This window comes from Sus scrofa, chromosome 1, assembly GCF_000003025.6.
Source record: "Sus scrofa isolate TJ Tabasco breed Duroc chromosome 1, Sscrofa11.1, whole genome shotgun sequence".
Classification (NCBI taxonomy): domain Eukaryota; kingdom Metazoa; phylum Chordata; class Mammalia; order Artiodactyla; family Suidae; genus Sus; species Sus scrofa.
This window is the reverse complement of record NC_010443.5, coordinates 83,831,296-83,854,648: the sequence shown is the minus strand read 5'-3', so window position 1 is coordinate 83,854,648 and position 23,353 is coordinate 83,831,296. Positions and strand designations below refer to the sequence as shown.

Genomic DNA, 23,353 nt, shown 5'->3' with positions numbered 1-23,353 from the left:
ATGTCCTTTTTGACCCATTCCTTAGTTAATATTTTACTTAATTTAGTTTATATATCTCAGACAAGAAACATGTTTCTTTCTTAAATGATGTGCAGTCAGCTCATGAGAAGAGTTTTCTTTTTAATCATAAAAAATTAAAAAATATTTTTCATGAATGTATAACTTTTTTCCCCCAAATTAACTGTCAAGTTGATTGCTATGGTGTTAAGAATCAGGGGTATACAGAAGCTGCACAATAAGTAATGTGGTTTTATGACCTATATGCTTGATGTCACCAATATTTGATTAAAAATTTTTTTTTTTAGGTTTGAGAATATTCACTTTTATCAGTTCCCTTGCTAATTTAAGGCATATCAAACTTGGTTAGTCTTAAATAGTCTTGATGTTTGTCCATGCTGGACCACATGGCTTCTCTCTGCTAGTTAACATGAGGATGGCCATAACAACTCTTTTTTTTTTTTTTTTTTTTTTAATTTATGCTACTGTATTCCTTGTCTTCCTAGGATTTAGCAGCAGCAATATTTCAATAATTTACTGACTTTCCTTTGGGTTGTTAGAATAAAAGTGGTTCCTGAAGAAACAATGTGCTAAATTAATAATAGTGCAAAGACATTTCCCTGGAGGCTACAAAGTGAGCAATTGAAATACACTAGGTTGGTTCTTTTCCATTAGGATATTCAGATTCTTCTATTTTATTTTGGAATTGAAGAATAAGTGGGGAAAAATGTACTCTGAAATAATGTGTCCTGCTTTAGAGCATGTTAATAGCATCATGCACAAAAAATTTTTCAAGCTGTTAGGAGTAAAGCAAGTATGATAATTTAGGATAATTAAATGCTTAAGACAATCAAAATAGAACTGATCCTCGTAAGCTTTTCTCACTGAAGGAAACGTCTTTAAAAAGGAGTTACTCATCTTAATGTCTTTTAATAGGGCAGTTAAAAAATATAACGCAATCCACAGAATAGAATATTTTGCAGTCTTTAAAGAAGAAGCCTACCCATACATATGGGCACAGAATGATACCTAGTTGTTTTAAAATTAAAATAATAATAATAAATATACTATAACATGATTTTTATAAAAATGGCAGAAATGGAAGCAAAATGTATATAAAGAGAGAGGAGATTGGAAAGATATATGCACTAAACTGCATTCAGTATTCTGCACTGAAAGCTTTTGTTTCTGTGTGTTTCTTCCACCAGGTTATGAACTCCTTTGTCATGAAGATCAAATACAGGATGCCAGGTAATATGAATTTTGGGTAAAGGATGATTTTTTTTAAAGATAAGTACATTCAAAATATTGCATAGGACATATTTATACTAAAAGATCATTCATTGTGTATTTGAAATTCAAATTTAACTGAGTGTCCTGTGTTTTTATTTGCTAAATCTGGCAATTCTACTGGAAAGAAACCTTAAGACTATTCAACCTTGTATTTCTGTCCTTAACATAGTTATAGAGATCTGGTGCATGCACAGTAAATGGCAAGAGGGAGAGTAATTAACAAGAGCACAATAATAATGAGCAATTTTGCTAAGGGTGTTGTATAAGTTATCTCAAATCTCACAGAAATAACATTTTATTAGTGGTCCTATTTTACAGATTAAGAATCAGGGGTATATAGAAGCTGCACAATAAGTAAGTGATGGAGCTAAAAATGCCCCCAAATTCCTGAGTCCTGCTTCAGCAGCCATAACCAGCTTCTAGCTGTAGGCAGGTAGAAGAAATTAAGCAGAGCCAGGGGTGAGGCTTTGGTTCTGCCAAAGTGAATCAGAGTAGGACTCTGCACAAACTCCTCAATCTCACCTAGAGGTGGAATGTGAGATATTATATAAGGAGCAGACAAATCTGGGCCTGGTCCTCACCTCTACCACACATCTGAACAAGTTACATAATTTATTTTGCCTCTATTTTCTCCTGTGTAAAACTAAGGAGAGGATCTACCTTAGTACTGATGGGAAGAGCAAATGACATAATTTCTATAAAGTCATCAGCACAGGGCTTGGAAAGTAAAAGACACTGTCAAAGCTAGTTATTCTTAGCTCAGAGCCCCAGTGTTTTCAACTGTAAAACAGAATAACAATACCAATAACAAGACATTAATACTAATGATATATCCATATTACCAAGCTGATTGGCTGATCAGATGAGAATATCTTTCTAAATTCTAAAGTGATTCTCACTTTCCTTAACAGAGCAGAACCAAAATGAATATCATGCTGCAGAATTATTACAGTTTTTTTCCCCTCATGAGTAATTAATTTTGTTTCAAAATTTATCATACAGTAAAACTGACTCTTTTTGGTGTACAAAGTTCTATGAATTTTAACATGCGTACAGATTTATGAAACTACAACCACCACCATCATTGGGATACAGAACATGACTACAGCTTTTGAGATTCTTTTTTTGAAGTGTTTCACATTCATGATACAAAACACACTTAAAAATACGAACAGGAGATTTAGATAAACGTGCTGAAGATGCAGATGAACAAAACAGGTCTTGTCTGGGCCATTTTTGCTGTTGGCTCTACAGACTTTCTCTTCCACCAAAGTCATCAATAATCCACTGAAAAGTTGGGATCTTTCTTCACACTAAAGGCCCAAGTCATAGGCACAAACTTGGGCATTTCCTTATTCTATTCTTTTTATATTACCAGATCTTAGTTTTCCCAACTGTTTTCTCCAATTGGATTGGGACAAAGGAGATACTGAGTCCTGGAGAAAACGGCAGAGCTTTCAGGACCGCAAACCTCTCCAAGGTATCCTCCTTGTACTCCAGGAGTCCGTGTCTCCTACCCCAACTGCTCCCTGCCTAACCGGTGCCCCCTGGGGCGTCAGACTTCAGTACCAAACTTCGGTTCTTTTCTGGCGGCCTTCCTCCCACCCCCACCCCGGGAGCTCTCCCAGCCTAAAGGACTTGCACTGACACCGCTGCCACATCTGGTGAGGGGGGCGGGTCCGCTTTCCGGGTGACTCACATCCTCGCTATTTGCCTTTTGTTTCTAGGATGCCTTGGCTGCTGTTTTCGTCCCTCTGCTTTTAATTTGGGGAGAAGAAAAGTAATGAATCAAGAATGAATCTCTTCTCCACCAATCCCTTTTTTCCCCTTTCTTTTCCTTCTCCCTCAAGTTGGCTCTCTCCCTTCCCAAGTCCCGAAACCAGGCAAGAAGCGCGGGGGCGGGACAGGTGGGGACGCACTAATTGCACCTAAACCTGAAGTTGGCAGTCCAAGGCATCACTTGGCTGGGAAGACTTTCTGAAACTCCCTTGCGGACTGCTGGGGTTTTTTGCTGCTGCCGCTGTGCATTTTCAGCTCGTTTCTCTATGCTGCGGCTTCGCGCTGCTTGGTCACGCCAAAATCTATCTGGTTCTGCCGTAAGTGCCAGAATCTGGGCGAATTCCACGAGATTCACCAGCGGTTTTGTTCCTGTTCAAGGTAAATACAGTATGCAAAATGAGGAACCACCAAACGATGCCTAGGAAGGGGGAGAAAAAGGGATTCCCTCACCTTTTCGGGTACATTCCTCGTCAATTTCCACCGGGAGGAGGCGTGTAGCCCAGATCTCCCCTCAGCCCTCCGGTCTCCTTTCTAAATCCCCCCCCTCCTGAAGGCCGCCGAGGCTGGCTGCACCACCAGAGTCTTTCCTCCCTCAGGCTTGCCCTCCCCCGCCCCCCGGGTTGGTTTTTCCCAGCCGCGGAGGTTGGGCCAGGGGCTGGGGTGCGAGGAGCGTCGGCTCCGGCAGCGTGGAGCGGGGAAGTCGCCGCGACTCTGGTGGGACTCGGAGTTGTCCCTGGAGGTGAGCTGTGGGGAGCAGGCGGAGAAGGCGAGAACTGGGAGGCGGCTTCCAGCCCCTCCCCATCCTCAGGCGGGAGAGCCGCGCAGGTCCTGGGTCCCACCGCGGCTTTGTTCGCGGCCTCTCCCCTCCCCTTTGGAGAGGACTTGAAGGCCCTCCGATCCGAGGGGCGGGTGGGCGTGCGGGCTCAGGGGTGGCGGCAGCCCTAAGGTACCCCACTTCTTAAGCCGAGAGGGCATCTAAAAGAGATCAAAAGACTCCTGTAAGCTGAAACTTCCCTCTCATCCTAACGTGGACCCGGAGGAGAGGTCCTGCAGAACAGGCGGGGGCGGAGACCCCGGAAGGCAGGTCTTCCGCGGAGGCGGTGGGGGAAGGAGCTGGGAGAGTGAGAAGTTTGGTCGGGAGGCGCCGGGGATTAAGCGAGAAGTTAGACGCGGGGGACGAGTCTGATCCGGGAGGGAGGGGGGCGGGAGCCGGAAGGGTATATATAGCAGGGGCCGGGACAGAGAGGAGACCGTACTCCGGGTCTCGGGTCGCGCGCCCCTCTCCCGGGTAAGGATGTGCGTGGAGCTGGAGGAGGCGAGGCCCGGACGGGCTTTTGGAGGGAGGTCTTGGGTACTGAGTTGGGGGGACGGCTTGGCTCGGAGAGGCCAGTTTCTGCAGTCAGGGAGCAGCGGCCGCCGCCGCTCCTCACGCTTCTCTCCTGCTTGTCCCAGGTCGCGCAGTGGACCCAGCGCGAAGCGCCAACCCTAGAGGCAAGGAGGTACCACCCGGGGGCGCCGGCTGGAAGAGGAGCGGGAGGAGTGAGCGCGGAGCTGGGCGTCCCGACCCGCCGTGCGTACTTTCTGGGGGGAAGGGGCGGGGGAATCGGACCCGGGAGGGGGACGCCCGGTGGCTAGGGGGTTAGTCAAGTTCCGGCGGCGGGCGGCGGCTACAGCGGCCCTCTTCCGCACCCACCGGAGGAAAGTTTTCTCTAGACGCTTCCGGCCGGCCCGCGCCCTCCCGGCCCAGCCTCCTGAGCCTTCGGAGCGGGCGGCGCCCCAGCCCAGCTCCGGGGAGACCTGAGCCGCGATGCCTGGGGGGTGCTCCCGGGGCCCGGCCGCCGGGGACGGGCGGCTGCGGCTGGCGCGCCTGGCGCTGGTCCTCCTGGGCTGGGTCTCTTCGTCCTCCCTCACCTCTTCGGCGTCCTCTACCTCCTCGGCGTCGTTCCCGGCCTCCGCGGCGTCCGCCCTGCCCCCGCTGCCGGGCCGCTGCCCCCAGCCGTGCGAGTGCTCCGAGGCGGCGCGCACCGTCAAGTGCGTGGGCCGCAACCTGACCGAGGTGCCCGCGGATCTGCCCCCCTACGTGCGTACCCTTTTCCTCACCGGCAATCAGCTGGCCGTGCTCCCCACTGGCGCCTTCGCCCGCCGGCCGCCGCTGGCCGAGCTGTCTGCACTCAACCTCAGTGGCAGCCGCCTGACGGAGGTGCAAGCCGGCGCCTTCGAGCACCTGCCCAGCCTACGCCTGCTCGACCTCAGCCACAACCCACTGGCCAACCTCAGCGCCTTCGCCTTCTCGGGCAGCAACGCCAGCGTCGCGGCCCCCAGCCCCTTGGTGGACCTGATCCTGAACCACATTGTGACCTCGGCGGCCCAGCGGCAGAACCGGAGCTTTGAGGGGATGGTGGCAGCCGCCCTGCGAGCGGGCCACGCGCTGCGCGGCCTCCGCCGCCTGGAGCTGGCCAGCAACCACCTCCTCTACCTGCCCCTGGACGTCCTGGCCCAGCTACCAGACCTCCGGCACCTGGACCTGCGCAACAACTCTCTGGTGAGCCTGACTTATGTGTTCTTCCGCAACCTGACACACCTCGAAAGCTTCCACCTGGAGGACAACGCCCTCAAAGTCCTGCACAACGGCACTCTGGCAGAGCTGCAAAGCCTGCCACACGTTAGGGTCTTTCTGGACGACAATCCCTGGGTCTGTGACTGCCACCTGGCAGACATGGTGGCCTGGCTCAAGGAGACAGAGGTAGTGCAGGATAAAGCCAGGCTCACCTGTGCATTCCCGGAGAAAATGAGGCACCGGGTCCTCTTGGAACTTAACAGCTCCGATTTGGACTGTGACCCTGACCTCCCTCCATCCCTGCAGACTTCTTATGTCTTCCTAGGTATTGTTTTAGCCCTGATAGGTGCCATTTTCCTACTGGTTTTATATCTGAACCGCAAAGGGATAAAGAAGTGGATGCATAACATCAGAGACGCCTGCAGGGATCACATGGAAGGGTATCATTACAGATATGAAATCAATGCAGACCCCAGGTTAACAAACCTCAGTTCGAATTCGGATGTCTGAGAGCTATGCGAGGACAGAACAATGACAACTATGCATGAGATGTAGACTTAAGCTTTATCCCATCCTAGGCTTGTTCCACCTCCACTCTCCGCTGTAGACACCACTGACCTTGACTGAAAGCAGTGAAGGGAACTTACTCCCTTCTTATGTAAAGTTTCTTGGTTGCTTATGTTACTGTAAGACGATGAGCAACTGTGCATAGGGTTTTATCCTCTTCCTTTTCTTGGAACTCAACACCATATGGAGGGATATTTTTCAAGTTTCAGCATGAACCTGGACTCCTGGCTGTCTGTTTCTCTTAGTACAGTTCAAGGTGTAGCAAGTGTACTCCCACAGATAGCATTCAACAAAAGCTGCCTCGACTTTTTTGAGAAAAAGACTTTATTCATAAATATCCGTTTTATTCTCATGTACCTAAATTGTGGAGAAAATGATTGCATTCCATAAACTGCCTGCAGACCTTAGCAAGCTCTTCAAAGTAACTCCATAGTACACAGGAGCCCCTGCATCCGAGAGCATGCTTACATGTTACTGTTCTGCATATTACAAAAACTAACTTGCAATTTCAGACAACTTCTTTGACAAAGTAAAATTACTTTTTTGATTGCAGTTTATCTGAAACTATACTGAAGTTTTTTTATAAACTGCATCGAGATCCAACCAACTAAACTGTTGAAAAAATTCAATAAAGATTCTTAAAAGAATTACAGTTGTGTTCAAGTTTGCTATTTGAAAAAAGGACTGGGGCAGTGATACTGAATGGTCTTGGTTCTGATGATAATTAGGTATTAGTTATCACAGCTGCGAATTAAATGGGACCAATGTCATAAAGACTTTGGAGATAGTTTTGAGGTGGTGGATTCTTTCAGGATTTAAATAGAGAATTTGAATATTCATATGAACAGACTTCTTATGGTCTCAAAGTTAATGCTACTAATTAAACAATTTTGTAAAAGCATTATGAAGTTGGTAAGAAGGAAGAATTCTGTCTGATAAACAGTTTGCAGTTTGGGACTTTTTCTAGACTAAGTTGTTAGGACAGAACAAAATTATTTACATAAGAAAACTCTCCATATGAAATTGTTCTGTGGCTTTTGAGAGCAGAGTATGACACAAATATGCAAATGAATGTATGAAAATGAAGTGTCTTAAAGACATAGAATATTCTAAAATATTAAAAGATTAATTTCCATGTAAATTAAGTATATTTCTAAGACATAATATAAATTTGAACTTAGATTTTTCCTTAATATTAAAAAAACCCACTTAAAATGGAGCATATAGGGTTGATAGTTCATCAGAGACCCTGCTAATATGTGTAAAAATTGGCATGGTAGGATATGAATTTGAGAAAGTAACCTGAAATGACTGTCTTGTTCATAAACAAGTGTCTCAACACAGGTTCTTATGTTCAGTTCAGTATTTAAGAATTTGAGGATATTTTGATTTTAGCTAAATTCTATCTTAGTATATACACCTTTGCGAAGAAGAAATCACATTTAGGTATAAATAAAAGCAATCGGTTGATCAGTTGATATTATCAGTAACAGACAAGATTTTTTTTTAAAATGGAGTGCCAGTTAGGCTTAAAAGTAAATTTCATTAATCTCTAAGCTCTTATATAAAGTGACTTAAATTTAACTTAGCCTTTATTGCTTAGTTTAAAGTGTAGGTAAACTTACTTTAGTAAGCCTTAGAACTCCGCTTTCCCTTTAAATTGATCATGTTCTGGAGTGTCTCATATTTGAAATAAAATTTAGGTTTCCACATTTTCATAAATGAAATAGGACGAGATAGTACTTTAGTTCTAGAAATTTTTTTTTACATTAGAAGAATAGAAACCTATTCTCTCTTTGAGTTAAATTCAGAAGTTTTCAAAATAGAGCTAAAAATACCTGAATCTGTTCCTTGTTTAGATTAGAGAGTCACAATATGATGTTTTAATTTTAACATATTAAGTTTCCTGAGGCTCATTTTGTGAAATGGTATTTATTATTCCTGGGTTATACTTCCAATCCTATAATTACTTAAGAAAAGGTTACATATATATTTAATATTCCATCAAACATTTTAAGTTTTCACCAGGAATTCATAAACTGGCTGGTTGCCATCATTTCCTAAGAGTGATAAAGATATTAGCCTGCCAAAAAATAGTGAAAACATCTAATAAAATCACGCCATTTAAGGAATAAACTGCTGATGGACTTTTATTGGTAAGTCTGTTGATATTGTCAAAAAAAACAAATTGTTATATTTAAAGAGTCTCTGTTCAGAAGAATTATTTCTCCTTCATCATGTGATAATCTAACAGTTAAAAACTGAGCTTTATCTCAGATCCAGGAGAGCAGTCGTTTCATTAGTCCAGATTTCTCATCATCAACTCACTGAAACAGAATCTGCAATACAGTGAAGCTGAGTTTTTGCCCATTAAGCAATGGCTTTTTTGAATTTTATGATTTCTTCCTTTTTCATCCCTTACTTTTTCCTTTCCTTTGTATGAACTTTCTAATTTAGCACTGCTCTCTTTAATATCATATCACTGCTTGCTATTCCCCAATACATGGCAATAAACGTTCTTAATGTTAAAAAAAAAATTTAACTGTTTGAAAACAATTGCTATTGTACAGTTATGATACCCTAAGTCTGTAAGCTTATGAGGCATTTTGAGTTCCTTGGAAGATAGCTGTGTATAAATCCAATAAGTAGAATGGAAATATAGGAAAAAAGAAAATGAAAGTATCATCACTAAGTGCACTTGTTTTAAACACTGGTCCTTAGTACCATTACACATTATTGATCCTAGAAACCTATGAGTAATCCATTTTTTAAACTTTATTTTGGTTGGTGATACAAACTTCAGCAAAGGTTTCAGCAAGGAACACCCTTCATTTATCCTTTACAAGTTTCATTTGAAGAAAGTTGGAAAAATACTAAAAATTTAAGCACTTGATAAATCCCTCAATTTAAAAAGCTATTAAAACATCCAATAAATTTCTATTTAAAGTGGTGAGATTTTAGGGTAATACAGCTAACTGACCCTGAGTTGTAACTCCCTGCCTTTCAGTGTGACAATTCAGTTTGCAGCATTAATACATGTGTCATCAGTTTTGCCGCCTGTGTGATTCAATGTTGACTTCATAGGCACCTTTATACCTTATGGCTGGTAGATTTTTTTCTTACAAAATGAGGAGTCTTTGAAGCACATTCGACTAAAAGGAGTTCCTTAAATTGATATTATCAATATTAGACAAGATTTTGTTTGTTCAGAGGTGGAGAAAGGCTTGGTTGAAATAAACGGTAAATCCTTTTAAAATATCTTGATTGGCATCAAATGTGGATCATGCTTACCTCAGTAGTGAATCAGAAATAAGCTACATCTTTGTTTTCTCTTTTTAATTAAGTGGGTAGAAAAAAGAAGGTCCAATTGAACTCTGATTGTTTCCTTAGGGATTCTGATTAACTCTGTCCCTTTGGACTAACATTCCAAATACAGGGCTTACCTTCTCGAGAACATCAGAGGCTTTACAGCTGTAGTTTCAGAAGCTTTCATATCTTTTTTCAAAGACGGCACTCAGAAAGACACCAAGAGGGTTTGCGAGGTTAAAACCAGTTTGGCCTGTGCTTTCTTCCTGCTCCAAAATCTATTCAGTCATCCAGCCTTCAGAGAGCAGCACCCTGAAGTGAAGATAGACATTCTTTAGATGAGATTCAAGTTTCACTTTTACACCTGTGCAAGGATTTTTCACAGTAAAGGAGAAGGAAGGATGAAATTACATTTTCTAGATCGTATATGAAAAATACCTTGACAATGTCCTTAAAACATCCTTCAGTTATACTGTAGCACTGTACTAGAAATAATGAGTTTAAAATATATTCTGTATTGTCCAGGTGATTCTGTCTTCTTTTAGAAGGAAAAACAGCTCATTGAGGATGTTTTGTAAGGTGTTTTTCTGTTCTTATCCCTAGAAACATTTTATTAAAAATGCAGGTAGGTTTTATGTTGCATTTGATCTTAAAACATTTAAGCAGCTCTAACTTTGTCATGGGTTAAAAAAATTGTAGATTTAAAAAATATTTACTAAATGATTTACATTTTTTTTTTTTTTGAAAAGAGTAAGAATTCTTAGTATTTCAAAACTGGAAGGACTCTTAGCTATGTCAAGCCCAGTTTCCCATTCTACAAATAAACTGATAGTTGTGACATATCATTGTTATAGCAACAACCAGGACTAGATCTCAGGGTTCCAGTCTTCCCTTCCAATCTCTTTTTTGCCCCACGATGGTATTACTATTTACCTACCTTGAGATCTTTGAAATTCTCATGTCTAATTTTAAAAAAAGGCAATTGGTATGCGTTTGTTTTTGCTTTGCATTCAAACATTCACTATATTTGTTTGCTTTAACTTTCAGTGTTAAAAAAATTTGTTTCCGATCCCTGAATATGCTTAAATGTGTTTGAAATAATTTTATCATGTAAAGCTTCTCTGCATCTATAGTAGGATAGGAAATATTCTGGAAATTTAATATTTTGGGGAAGAGAAAAATAAAACTCTGGAAAGCTGTGCTAGACTATGTAATTCTATCTTAAAAGAGGAGTTAGCTCAGCTGGTGAGAACACTAAACAAATAAGGCCAAGTTCATGGCCGTGAAGTCAGTCAGTCACCAGGTGAGATAGCCAGCTTTGCATGCTCTGCCTGGCTCTCCAGGCCACACCCACTCCTGGTGCAGGCTTCCATCCATCCTCTGAAGGCCGAGACCAAACAGTGAACTAAATCAAAGCAAATCCAGCATCACCCTGCAAAATCAGTGCACTGGCAGGTCAGACCCAGCAGCCCTGCTGCTGATGTGCCAGTTTACTCTCTATACATATTCAGGACCCAACATGACAGTTCCTGCATCCTCACATTGTGGCCTGCATCCCACAGATCAGATGTTTTCTCATCGATGTGATTTTTTGTTTCAGCAACTTCAGTATGCAGAAATTCCCGGGCTGGGGATTGAGCTGAGCCACAGCAGGGACAACGCTGGATCCTTAACCCACTAGGCCACTAGGGAACTCCTCACCCATGTGAATTTTGAAAAAATCTATCATAGGTGCTTTTCAATACATCACAGAGAAAATTAGTAAAGTGGGCTTGGTTATTTAAAATGAAAATGTAGTGTCAGATGCAGGATCGCAATGACCATGTCACAGACTTGTATGAAAACAAATGTGTATGTTTCGCTGCCGCTTTATGATTATAGAATTTATTTGTGGTTTCCGTTTTAACTTGATTAATGAGAGGATACATTTGCTTTAAGGACGCAAAAGCTTAAAATGTGACCAACTATAATACTTTTTGTGGAAAATAAATATCCAAGAGTATGTTTTCAAGAACCCGAGGATGTTACTAATAAGATAGGCTTATTTAGGAGTTCCCGTCATGGCTCAGTACAAACAAATCTGACTAGGAACCATGAGGTTGCGGGTTCGATCCCTGGCCTCGCTCAGTGGGTTAAGGATCTGGAATTGCCATGGGCTGTGGTGTAGGTCACAGACATGACTCAGATCTGATGTTGCTGTGGCTGTGGTGTAGGCCAGCAACTGTAGCTCTGATTGGACCCCTGGATTGGGAACCTCCATATGCCGTGGGTATGGCCCTAAAAACAAAAACAAAAAAGATAGGCTTCTTTAAAGTGGAATTTTATAGTTTTCCCTCCCCCCTTTCTCCCCAAAAGTCCTTTTTGTACAACTCTGTGTTTCCTTCTCCCAAAGGGAAACATCATACCCTACATTTCAAGGTGACAACTTGCATGCAGGAGAATTGGACTGTGGCTAAAACAGCTGGTGAGTCAGTCTACAAATATACCTTTCTGTGTCTGATGCAGTTTCTCAGTTGTACAGTACAGCTAGTTAGACGTTTTCAAGGAAGACCTTATCTTTCAGTTAGACACATTCTGTACTTATTCCTATATATCATGGCAAACACGTGGCTATTAAACCTTTAAAGGACATATTTTTAAATTAGCAGTTTCCTATTGATTCTTCATAAATGCAGAGAAACACCATGAACAAACCCATCACCAAGGCAAAAGCACCTTAATATTGGGATAAACTGCCTTCTGTTTGTATCACCCTGTACCAGACTTTTTTACTTAGATTCCCCACCATCATTAAAAACTATTTCCTGTTGTGGCTCAGTGGTTAATGAATTTGACTAGGAACCATGAGATTGCGGGTTTGATCCCTGGCCTCGCTCAGTGGGTTAAGGATCCGGGCATTGCCGCGAGCTGTGGTGTAGGTCTCAGACGAAGCTCGGATCCTGCGTTGCTGTGGCTGTGGTGTAGGCTGGCGGCTACAGCTCTGATTAGACCCCTAGCCTATGAACCTCCATATGCCACAGGAACGGCCCTAGAAAAGGCAAAAAAGCCAAAATAAATAAGTTAATTAAAAAAAAAAAACTATTTCACTATCTGGTTTTAAAATATGGGAGACAATCACATAATTTACACAGACAGGATCATTCTTGCAATTTTAGTTAGTGTTCTAATGAGCGTTGTTGTACTAACCTGTGTTTCTACATCTCTTATTTTCCCCTTATGGTAGATACTTGAAGAATAACTGCATGAGAGGATATACTCTCTTTTCTTTAACCTCTTAAAAATATTTTTGATGTCTATTTAAATTAGGAATTTTCAATGTAGACCAGCATAGTTCACTGTATAAGAGTCTTACATCAAATGTTTTATAGAGTACTGAGTGGTCTGTGATCAAGATTTTGAACAGAAGGAAATTTTAAGTTGCCAATTAACTTGTCACTGTTTTTAATCCATGAATGTCTCCTCTTTGTTAAAATACCAAAATTAGAGGATAGCTAAGCCCGTAACCCAGTTAGAAGTGTGTGTGTGGTGCGTGGTGTGTGTGTTGCAGGATTGGGGAGGTAGTGTGGGGTATGGAGGAACATTGGGGAAACTAATTTAGTTAACAAGTTTGCAAGCAGTTTTTAAGACAAACCTGTCTTTCCTGAATTCTACTCTTTTTAGATGATTGGTGTGTGTATTTAGAATGAATTTAGATTCTTGCACATTATTCAATTATGCTAATCTTACTGTTAATTTGCTTTAAAATTTCAGTGAAGTCCTATGAACCATTTATTCAGTCCATTCAATAGATCTTTATTCAGTGCTTTCTGTATACCAGACACTGTTGTTGCATTGGGTTAAAAAATGGTTTCTGACATAAAATTTCTTGTAATCCAGCAGAAAGGATAAATAATGATAATAGCTGACATTTTACTGAGTGCTTAATATGAATCAGATATTAGCTAAAACCCTTCCTGCATCAGATCTTATTCTCACTGGAAGAGGAAGTTGAGGCTTAAAGATGCCAGGTGAATTACCAAGGACAGCTAAGTAGCTAGAATCAGGTGGGATTGTGTGTGTGTGTGTGTATTTCCAGGACCTGTGCACTCAACCCCTGAGCTTTAGGAGCAATGAGATGTGAATGACTTTGTCATAGGGTAGAATGTGATAGAGCACTACCAGAGTTTCAAACAATGTGATATGGGGTTAAAAACAGGAATAGAGCTTGTCTGATTGGGAGATTCAGAAAAGGGTTTCTGGTGGAATTGGCTTTTAAGATGGTCATGAAGAAGGGCCTACAGAGATAGTGGGTAGAAGAGAAAAGTCAGGGAAGCACATAAGCAAAGAGAATGGAGGCAATTAAAGACCAAGTGTATTCTGAGAACAATAACATTTGATGCATTGTTTATCAAGGACATGGTAAAGAGTGAGACCTGGAAGATAAATCTGTAGCTGTGGCCAATAGTTTATATTTAATTCAGAGAACAGTGGGGAGCTGTTAGGGACCTGTGGGCAGGGGAATGATATGCATAGATGGGATTGTCCCCCAGAGGGTGACATCAACCCCCCCTCCCCCCAAGTAGGTTTGTATATCAAGCCTGATGACACCACGTACACATCAAGGGGATATGAAAAGGCTTATTACTCCTAGATGGGGTTTTCTTTGAGAGCAGGGCTTGGCTTTGTTTTTCATTGTGATGGGGGTTGGGGCCCAAGTTAGACTTGGGATTTTCATGCTTTGAACTACCTAGCTGGTGCCAAGAGGTGAAACTCACAGGGCTTCTTATGGGTTCGCCTGCCTGTGGGGCAGAAAGTGGAGGTGGGGGAAATGGGCTTAAAAACTGTTGGTACTCAGACATCACAAATGGAGTCAGACTCAATTATAATTCACCACTGATGTTTGATTGATGATGTGCTGTGTCTCATTTAATTGATGTTGAACTTGTTTAAGCAAGGCATTACGGCTCTCTGAGGCTTACAGCATACAACCATTAGGGAGGTGAAAGTTCCATTGAGTGTCTTGTTCAAGAGTCTAAAGTGGGTGTTTTGAGAAGTGAAATGCATGCCCTGGTCATCAATAATGCCTGGAACTCCTAAGGGAATAAGAAATGTCTCGATTAGGTTTTGATGGGGAAATTTTGTGTGAACCCTGATTTTATCTTGGGTATCAATGGGGGCAAGAGATTCCCATCGTTTTTTTATCCCAAGGGAACTGACCTTGAATAAGGAGTTGTTGCCTTTGGTCAGACTAAATGGGCAGATGATTGGTAATGCCTTAAGGTTCTGTAAAGACATGCATGTTGGACCACTTTTTGGTCAAACATTTTCCATTTCTAAGATGACCACATGACATTTGGTAAATTATACTGACCCTTGAGTCTTGTCCTTGATTGAGGTTGACCTAGGTTGACCTAGTTAGGAGATGGATGGCAGCAGCTTGCCAGAGGGCTCCATTGCATGTTATGGGGAACTTATCATGGGTAAAGTAAGTGAACTCCTGTTTCTGATTACTCAGTTCATCCTGAGTAATCACACACACACTCTCCAGTTGGTCAATGCATCAGGGCAGTGGACTAGCATCACTGCAGCAAGCAAAGGACTGAGGATAAGGGAAGCCAATTCCTCCTGCAGGTGGGATGTGCCAGAAGGCCTAGGCTTGGCTCTATCCTGTAAGTACCATTTTCCATTTTAACAAGTAGGCCTCTGTGGTGCCACATCTGCCAGGTGATCCAAGCCATAGGGACAGCTGGGTATGGAGAGTTCTAGATTCAGGGCCTGTAAAGGCCTCTGTCTCCAGAAAGGCCCAGTATGCAGCCAGCAGTTGATGTTCAAATAGAGTGTAGCAGGGGCTGAGAAGGGCAGTTTCTTGCATCAGAGGCTCAAGGACATCTTATAGCCACCATAGGCAGTCCAGAGGTTCCAGGAGACATAAGAGAAAGTTGCCAAAGTCTCAACAGTGAAGGATTCTCTGGAGAACATCAGTGAGAGTGTCTGCTGTAGTGTACTTGGGACAGATTCTAGAGTCTTTTGTTGGAGGGCAACCTAAGGCAGGCCAATATACAAGTAACAGCATAAGTGAAGTTAAGTAAAATTTGTAAATGAGGAATATTTTACCTCTAGAACTCACAAAGTCCCAAAAGATCTAAGTTTTGTTTTAACATTGTGGATGATAAGAGGGTCGGTGATTATCTTCTGAGTGTCAAAGATGGAGCAGCCCTTGACTGACAAAATAATTCCTAGGAATTTCACTGAGACCCTGTGCTTTTTGTGAAGCAGTGACCCATCCTTTGGGGCAATCTCCTTGCTGAGGATTTGTACGTCTTGAAAGAGTGTATCAAGTGAATTTCTGAGGAGGAAGATGACATCCATGTCATACTGGGGAAGGATGGATGGGGTGAAGATCCTGGCTTCAGAGACTGCATGGGAGGCTATTGAGATTCCCCATGGACAGCCAGGTAAAGGTGTACTGTGTCTCTTCAAAGTGAAGGCACATGTGGCTGAGAGGCTGTGGATATAGAAACAATAATAATTGCCAAATGTGTGATAGCAAAGTATTTTCCAGTTGCTGATTGGATAGAGTCAGTAATTTAAATAATGTTGGATACAAGGGCCTTAATTGCAGGCACCATGAAACTAAGGTTGTGATAATCCACTGTTAGATGCTGTTCATTTTTAAAATCAGGTTTAAGCAGTGGCTAAATTGGGCAATTAAGTAGAAAAGTTGATGGAATGCTGACCCCTTCCTTTTATAGGTCTTACCTGGTGTGTCAGAATTCCTGCAGGCCTTGTTTTAATCTCTATTGGACTCATTAACTGTTTTAGCTATTGGGGGAAGGTCCAGGAGGCCTTATATTGTTAGACCAATTGTAAATGCCAAAGACTTAATTTTATTTCAGTTTATTTCTTATTGGGTCAAAGCATCCATGCCCAGTAGGAGAAATTTTAGGTCAATGAACATTATGACCAAGGGAAATTGAGGCAAGTCAGTGGTTCTGGTGGTAATGATGAAGCACCCCTATTTGTTGGTAATCTTCTGAAATTATAGGGGATACTTTATTATTTTTTCTTGAAGTTTAGTTGATTTACACTGTTTCAGGTGTACAACAGGTGATTCAGTTATACACACACACACATATATATAATATGAATATATTCTTTTTCAGATTCTTTTCCATTATTGGTTATTACAAGATTTTGAGTATGGTTTCCTGTGCTATACAGCAGGTTCTTGTTGTTATTTATTTTATTTAATTTTATTTTTTCTGTCTCAGACTTTTTTTAATAATGATTTTTATTTTTTTCCATTTTAGCTGGTTTACAGTGTTCTGTCAATTTTCTACTGCCTGGTGACCCAGTTATACATACATGCATACATTCTTTTTCTCACATTGTCATGCTCCATAGTGACTAGACATAGTTCCCAGTGCTATACAGCAAGATCTCATTGCTTATCCATTCCAAAGGCAATAGTTTACATCTTTTAACCCCAAATTCTCAATCCATCCCACTTCCTCCCCCTCCCCCTTGGCAACCACAGTCTATTCTCCATGTCCATGATTTTCTTTTCTGTGGATAGGTTCATTTGTGCAGTGTATTAGATTCCAGATATAAGTGATATCATATGGTGCTTGTCTTTCTCTTTCTGACTTACTTCACTTAGTATGAGAGTCTCTAGTTCCATCTATGTTGTTGCAAATGGCATTATTTTGTTCTTTTTTATATCTGAATAGAATTCCATTGTGTAAATATACCACATCTTCCTAATCCAATCATATGTTGATGGACATTTAAGTTGTTTCCATGTCTCGGCTATTGTGAACAGTGCTGCAATGAACATGCAGGTGCATGTGTCTTTTTTAAGGAGAGTTTCATCTGGATATATGCCCAAGAGTGGGATGGCTGGGTCATATGGTAGTTCTATACATAGTTTTCTAATGTACCTCCATACTGTTCTCCATAGTGGTTGTATTTATTTTATGTACTGTAGTGTGTATATGCTAATCCCAAACTCCTAATTTATCTCTCCTCTCTACCCAATGCCCTTAGGTAACCATGAAGTTTGTTTTCTATGTCTGTGAGTTTATTTATGTTTTGTAAATAAGTTCATTTGTATCTTTTTTTTTTAGATTCCACATATTATTGATATATGAAATTTGTTTTTCTATGACTTACTTCACTTAATATGATAACCTCCAGGTCCATCTATGTTGCTGCAAATGGCATTATTTCATTCTTTTTTATGAGTAGTATTCCATTGTATAAATACACCACATCTTCTTTATCCATTCATCTGTCAGTGAACAATGAGGTTGCTTCTGTGTCTTGGCTGTTGTAAATATATCTCTGCACCGAGGTACATATATCTGTATGAATTAAGAGTTTTCCCCGGATATATGCCCGGAAGTATAGAATCGCTGGATCATATCATAATTCTATTTTTAGTTTTTTGAAGAACATTCATACTGTTTTTCATAGTGATTGTAACAATTTACATTCCCACCAACAGTGTAATAGAGTTCCCTTTTCTGTACACCTTCTCCAGCATTTATTGTTTGTAGACTTTAAATTTTTCTTTTCTTTCTTTCTTTCTTTCTTTTTCTGTTTAGTGCCACACCCACGGCATATGGAGTTTCCCAGGCTAGGGGTCGAATTGGAGCTGTAGCTACCGGCCTACCACCATAGCCACAGCAACACCAGATCCAAGCCACAACTGCAACCTACACAGCTCACAGCAACACCAGATCTTTAACCCACTGAGTGAGGCCTGGGATGGAACCTGCTTCTTCATGGATGCTTATCAGATTCATTTCCACTGAGCCATGATGGGAACTCCCTAAAATTTTTTTCATTAAATTTTTTTCTTTTTCCTTTTTAGGGCCACACCTGTGGCATTGAAGTTCCCAGGCTAGGGGTCAAATTGGAGCTACAGCTACCAGCCTATGCCACAGCCACAGCAACAGCAACATGGGATCCAAGCCATGTCTGCCACCTACACCACAGCTCATGGTAATGCTGTATTGTTAATCCATTGCGAGAGGCCAGGGATCAAACCCACATCTTCATTGATGCTACTTGGGTTCGTACCAGCTGAGCCACAACAGGAACTCCCTGTTTGTAGACTTTTGATGATGGCGATTCTGCCTGGTGCAAGGTGACACCTCATTGTAGTTTTGATTTGCATTTCTCTAATAATTAGCAGTGGTAAGATCTTTTCATCTGCCTGATAATCATCAGTATGTCTTCTTTGGAGGCATATCTATTTAGGTCTTCTGTTCATTTTCTTTTTCTTTTTTTTAAATTTATTTATTTATTTAAATTACTCAAATGAATTTATCACATCTGTAGCTGTATAATGATTGTAACAATCTAATTTCACAGGATTTCCATTCTGTTCATTTTCTGATTGTGTTGTTTGTTTTTTGATATTGAGCTGTATGAACTGTTTGTATATTTTGAAAATTAATCCCTTGTCAGTTGCATCGTTTGTAAGTATTTTCTTCCATTCTGTGAGTTGTCTTTTTATTTATGATTTCCTTTGCTGTGCAAAAGCTTTTAAGTTTAATCAGGTCCCATTTGTTTATTTTTGTTTTTATTTTCATTATTCTAGGAGACAGATCCCCAAAATACTGCTGTTATTTATGTCAAAATGTTTTCCTTTAGGAGTTCTGTAGTATCTAGTCTTATACTTAGGTCTTTAATCCATTTTGAGTTTATTTTCGTATATGACGATAGTGAGTGTTATAATTTCATTCTTTTACATGTAGCTGTCTAGTTTTCCTAGCATCACTTATTGAAGAGACTTGTTTTTTCTTCATTGCATGTTTTTGTCTTCTTTGTTATAGATTAATTGGACATAAGTCTGTGGATTTATTTCTGGGCTTTCTATCCTATTCAGCTAATCTAAGTGTCTGTTTTTGTGCCAGTACCATACTATTTTGATGACTGTAGCTTTGTAGTATAGTCTGAAGTCAGGGAGCCTGATTCCTCCAGCTCTGTTATTCTTTTTCAAGATTGCTGCTGGTTATTTGGGGTCTATTGTGTTTCCATACAAATTTGAAAATTATTTGTTCTAGTTCTGTGAAAAATACCGTAGGTAATTTGATAGGGATTGTATTGAATTTGTAGATAGCCTTGGGTCATATGGTCATTTTAACAATACTGCCTCTTCCAATCCAAGAACACGGTATATTTTTCCATTTGTTTGTGTTCCCCATCCGTTTGTGTTTTCCTCAATTTCTTTTATCAGTGTCTTATAATTTCTAGAGAACAGGTCTTTTTCCTCCTTTGGTAGATTTATTCCTAGAGGAGTACCTTGTTTAAATTTATTGGGATACTGAGCTATAGTTGTAACTTGGGCACCAGTATTGAACAAGGCCTTGAAAGCCAATAGGGGCATTTTAGGCAATGTCAAAATTAATCTAGAACCAATGTTGTAGAGGTGCAAAAGCCAATCAATGTTGTGTTATATAAATTATTTTAGTATCTTTTGGATTTATAATTGAGTCAAGTTGTTGAACTCTGTTTGATTTCTGATTTCTCCCCTCTAGCAATGTCCCCCACACCTCTATTTGGTGATTACTGGATATACTCTGTAAGATTGTCTTTACTCTGCTCATAATTATAAGTTTCTTCTTATAGAGAGTCACAATTTAGTACTGTCATGGTTAGGGGCTTCTCTCATGGTTACTGCTGCTTTATTGGGTTTAGAGACACAGAACTTAAGTCAGTTTTGAAATAACTCTTTAGCATGTTGATAAATTTCTGCATTCAGTGGAATCCAGCATCTTTGTTGGTCATTTTGCAGTTATCCAAAAGAGGGATGGCATCCTAGGCTTTAGAAAAATTTTTTTAAATTGTAGTTGACAGAATATATCATATTAATTTCAGGTGCACAATATAGTGGTTTGACATTTGGGTACATTACACACTTACTGGTTTGCTCAGATGTGAGGCAACAAAGGAAGAGGGAGGAGTAAGGCTTGAAAGTATCAGAGATCAAACATCACACAATGAAATCAGACTCTTAGCCTTTAGCTCCAGACAGTCTTGTCTGGCAGTGATGTAGGGAGAGACAGGTGATACAGGACAGTTTCAGTAGTTAAGATGGTACCTTATATTGGTTTTTAACTCACAAATCAAAAAGAAAAACCTTCCCTGACCCAGTATAAAGATGTTGCCATTATTTAGTGGGTCAGTTTGTAGGGCTAGCTGGCTTTGACCTTTGAATGAATGAATGGAGGAGGTTGGCTGAATCTAGCAGCCAGGGCACATCATACTCTATACTTCTTTCTTCTCTCTCTTTTTTTTTTTTTAAGTTTGTTTTTTGGCTGCACCTGCGGCATGCCGAATTTCCTGGACCAGGGATCGAATTCGTGCCACAGCAATGCTTCATCCTTTACCTGATACGCCACCAGGGAATTCCTTTTCTCTCCTTGATTAGTGTTCTAATGAGAAATGAATTTACCAGAGAGATTGAACAAATCTGATATCTTAATAATTTAATTCTGGCTTGTCAAGTTAAATGTTGGGTGGTATTAAGTTCTAAAATCCTTACAGTATGTTGCTCACATATAGGTAGGGAGTTTTAACTTAGCTTTATACTATATACTGCAGAGACATTTCATATTACTTAGGGAAGTGCTTGGGCATTAAATTATTTTGTCCTCTTAATGGGACAGTGTGGTAGAGACTATTGCGTAGATGAGGAAACTGAGGTACATTGGAGGTTAAATAACCTGCCTGTTGTTCACACAGCTAGTAAGTGGTAGAGTTAGGATTTAGATCTGGCTCCAGACTCCACTTCTCAATCACTGTGCTGTGATAACCACAATGCTATACATTATTAGAGAAATTAGGACCATGTTTCTCTTTAACAAGTATGGTATACAGGACTATGGATAAGTCACCATAATTTAATTTCGATTTCAGAGTCCTCATGCTTTCATTTTTTTCTTTTCTTTTCTTTTTTTTTTAGGGCCACACCTATGGCATATGGAAGTTCTCAGGCTGGGGTCGAATTGGAGCTGCAGCTGCCGGCCTACACCACAGCCACAGCAACTCAGGGATCTGAGCTGTGTCTGTGACCTACACCACAGCTCATGGCAATGCCAGATCCCCGACTCACTGAGTGAGGCCAGGGATCAAAACCACATCCTCATGGATACTAGTTAATTCACTTCCACTGTGCCACAACAGAAACTCCCTCATGTTTTGATGTCAAGCCATAAATGCAATGTCACTACGTTTCAACAGTATTTAACATATGTGAAGAAATGATAAATATAAAGCCCTGAATAAGATATTGTATGGGCATGAGAGCAATCTGAGAATTCCATTTGGAAATCTAAAATGGAAAAAAAAAAATCGCAAGAGTTTCTGTTGTGTCTCAGCAGGTTAAGAATCTGACTAATATCCATGAGGATGCAGGTTTGATTCCTGACCTCGCTTAGTGGGTTAGGATCCAGCGTTGCTGCAAGCTGCATGTAGGTCGAAGGTGCAGCTCAGATCTGGCATTGCCATGGCTGTGGCAAAGACCTGCAGCTGCAGCTCCAATTCAACACCTAGCCTGGAAACTTCCAAATGCTGCAGGTGTGGCCCTAAAAAGAGAAAGAAAGAGGGAAAGAGAAAGAAAAATCACAATAGCCTAAAACAGCAGCACTTTTTTTAAAACAAGTAGTATCACTGTTTTATTTTCTAGATGGGTTCATAGATTTCCTTTGTGACTTTAAATGAGCAGTTTTATGCTGTTGGCTGCATCCATTTGGGGGTAATGTTTTCCACAAAGTGAAACTTAGTTTTGAACATAAGTATAATAAGACTGATGTCTTAAGCCTTAGGCCCATCAAGGCTTCTCTTGAATGTTTTGACCTTAATTATCTGATCTGACGCCTGTGTTTAGCATTTGAGTATGATGGTTGAGAAATTTTCCCTGTTAGGGTTTAGAATAATTTGTCATGTCTTTTCAGCTTAATTTTGGCTGGACAGTTGCCCTCTGGGTGGAGAAGCTGAGAACAAACTCCTTCTTGTATGTCTGCCAGGGTGTTAATCACAGTATCCTCAGCAAGGCCCCGCATCTGGGATTCCTCTGCTATCCGAGTAAACCCTCCCTGGCATGTGCTGCAAGAAGTCTATTTGTCAAGCCACCTGCATCTTTGTGTTCAAATCAGCTTCTTCTTATTTTGAGCAACTCTATTGGTCGCATCAGCAAAATAATCCTCTTAGTCCAAAGAAACACCTTTTTTAATTAAATTGACTTCTAGTGTAAAATACAAAATGCACTTTTAGTTTTGACTTGTCTTCTGCTACAGTTGACTCTTTTGCTTGTGTGGGTTGCTACAGTATTGGTCTGATGACCTTCTATAAAAGATGCTGCAATATAAATAAAATGTAAAGGATCATTGATTCAGATTTTTCTATGTGTCTCATCTACCCGTGGGTTGGAGGTAGGCTGCTCTTCCATTGGGAAGACCTGACTCAATTCTATGATTCCATGGTAGAAACAAAAAAATGGAATTTAAGTAAACCCAATCAGTAATGTTGACTTTTAGGATATTTGACAATTTGTTACTGTCTTTTATTTTTCTTGAGAAACTCAATATGCAGCCAAGATTTTGTCAAGAAACCTGAGTACAGAGAGTTGATAGTACTTGACCGATGGAAGGAACTAGTTTCAGCCAATTTTCAAGTTTCATCAAGTTCCAAGCTGGGTTGAGGCTTAACTCAAGAGGACTTTTCTTCTGGCAACAGTTTCTGGACTCCCTGACCAGCTCCAAAGGCTCTTGCGGTACCACAATCTCCAGGGTAGACTGAGTGCATTAATTGCGATGAGGTTTAGTTGTGAGTGGTGGAAAACTCAGTAGAATCCCATTTATTTCC

At 40.9% G+C, this 23,353-nt stretch overlaps 1 protein-coding gene and 1 long non-coding RNA gene across 5 annotated transcripts in view; one reads left to right on the top strand and one right to left on the bottom strand.

Moving 5' to 3' along the window:
- Nucleotides 423–23,353, bottom strand: part of LOC110260701 — a 47,991-nt gene continuing 25,060 nt past the window's right edge. Inside the window, exons 3-4 of the long non-coding RNA XR_002344017.1 lie at nt 9,637–9,811; nt 423–3,438 (exon numbers count right to left, since the gene is read on the bottom strand). This is a non-coding gene — a long non-coding RNA (uncharacterized LOC110260701). The remainder of the gene's footprint in view (nt 3,439–9,636; nt 9,812–23,353) is intronic.
- On the top strand, nt 3,323–6,840 carry TPBG (trophoblast glycoprotein). Of its 4 annotated transcripts, none has more exons than XM_021091971.1 (2): nt 3,323–3,447; nt 4,522–6,771. In XM_021091971.1, exon 2 carries the CDS (start codon nt 4,877–4,879, stop codon nt 6,134–6,136), a length of 1,260 nt encoding a protein of 419 aa, XP_020947630.1. In that variant the 5' UTR covers nt 3,323–3,447; nt 4,522–4,876; the 3' UTR covers nt 6,137–6,771. The 4 variants fall into 4 exon arrangements, with proteins under 4 accessions (XP_020947630.1, XP_020947622.1, XP_020947633.1 ...); XM_021091963.1 differs by lacking the exon at nt 3,323–3,447 and adding an exon at nt 3,679–3,808; XM_021091974.1 differs by lacking the exon at nt 3,323–3,447 and adding an exon at nt 4,177–4,231 and having other exon boundaries at nt 4,522–6,840.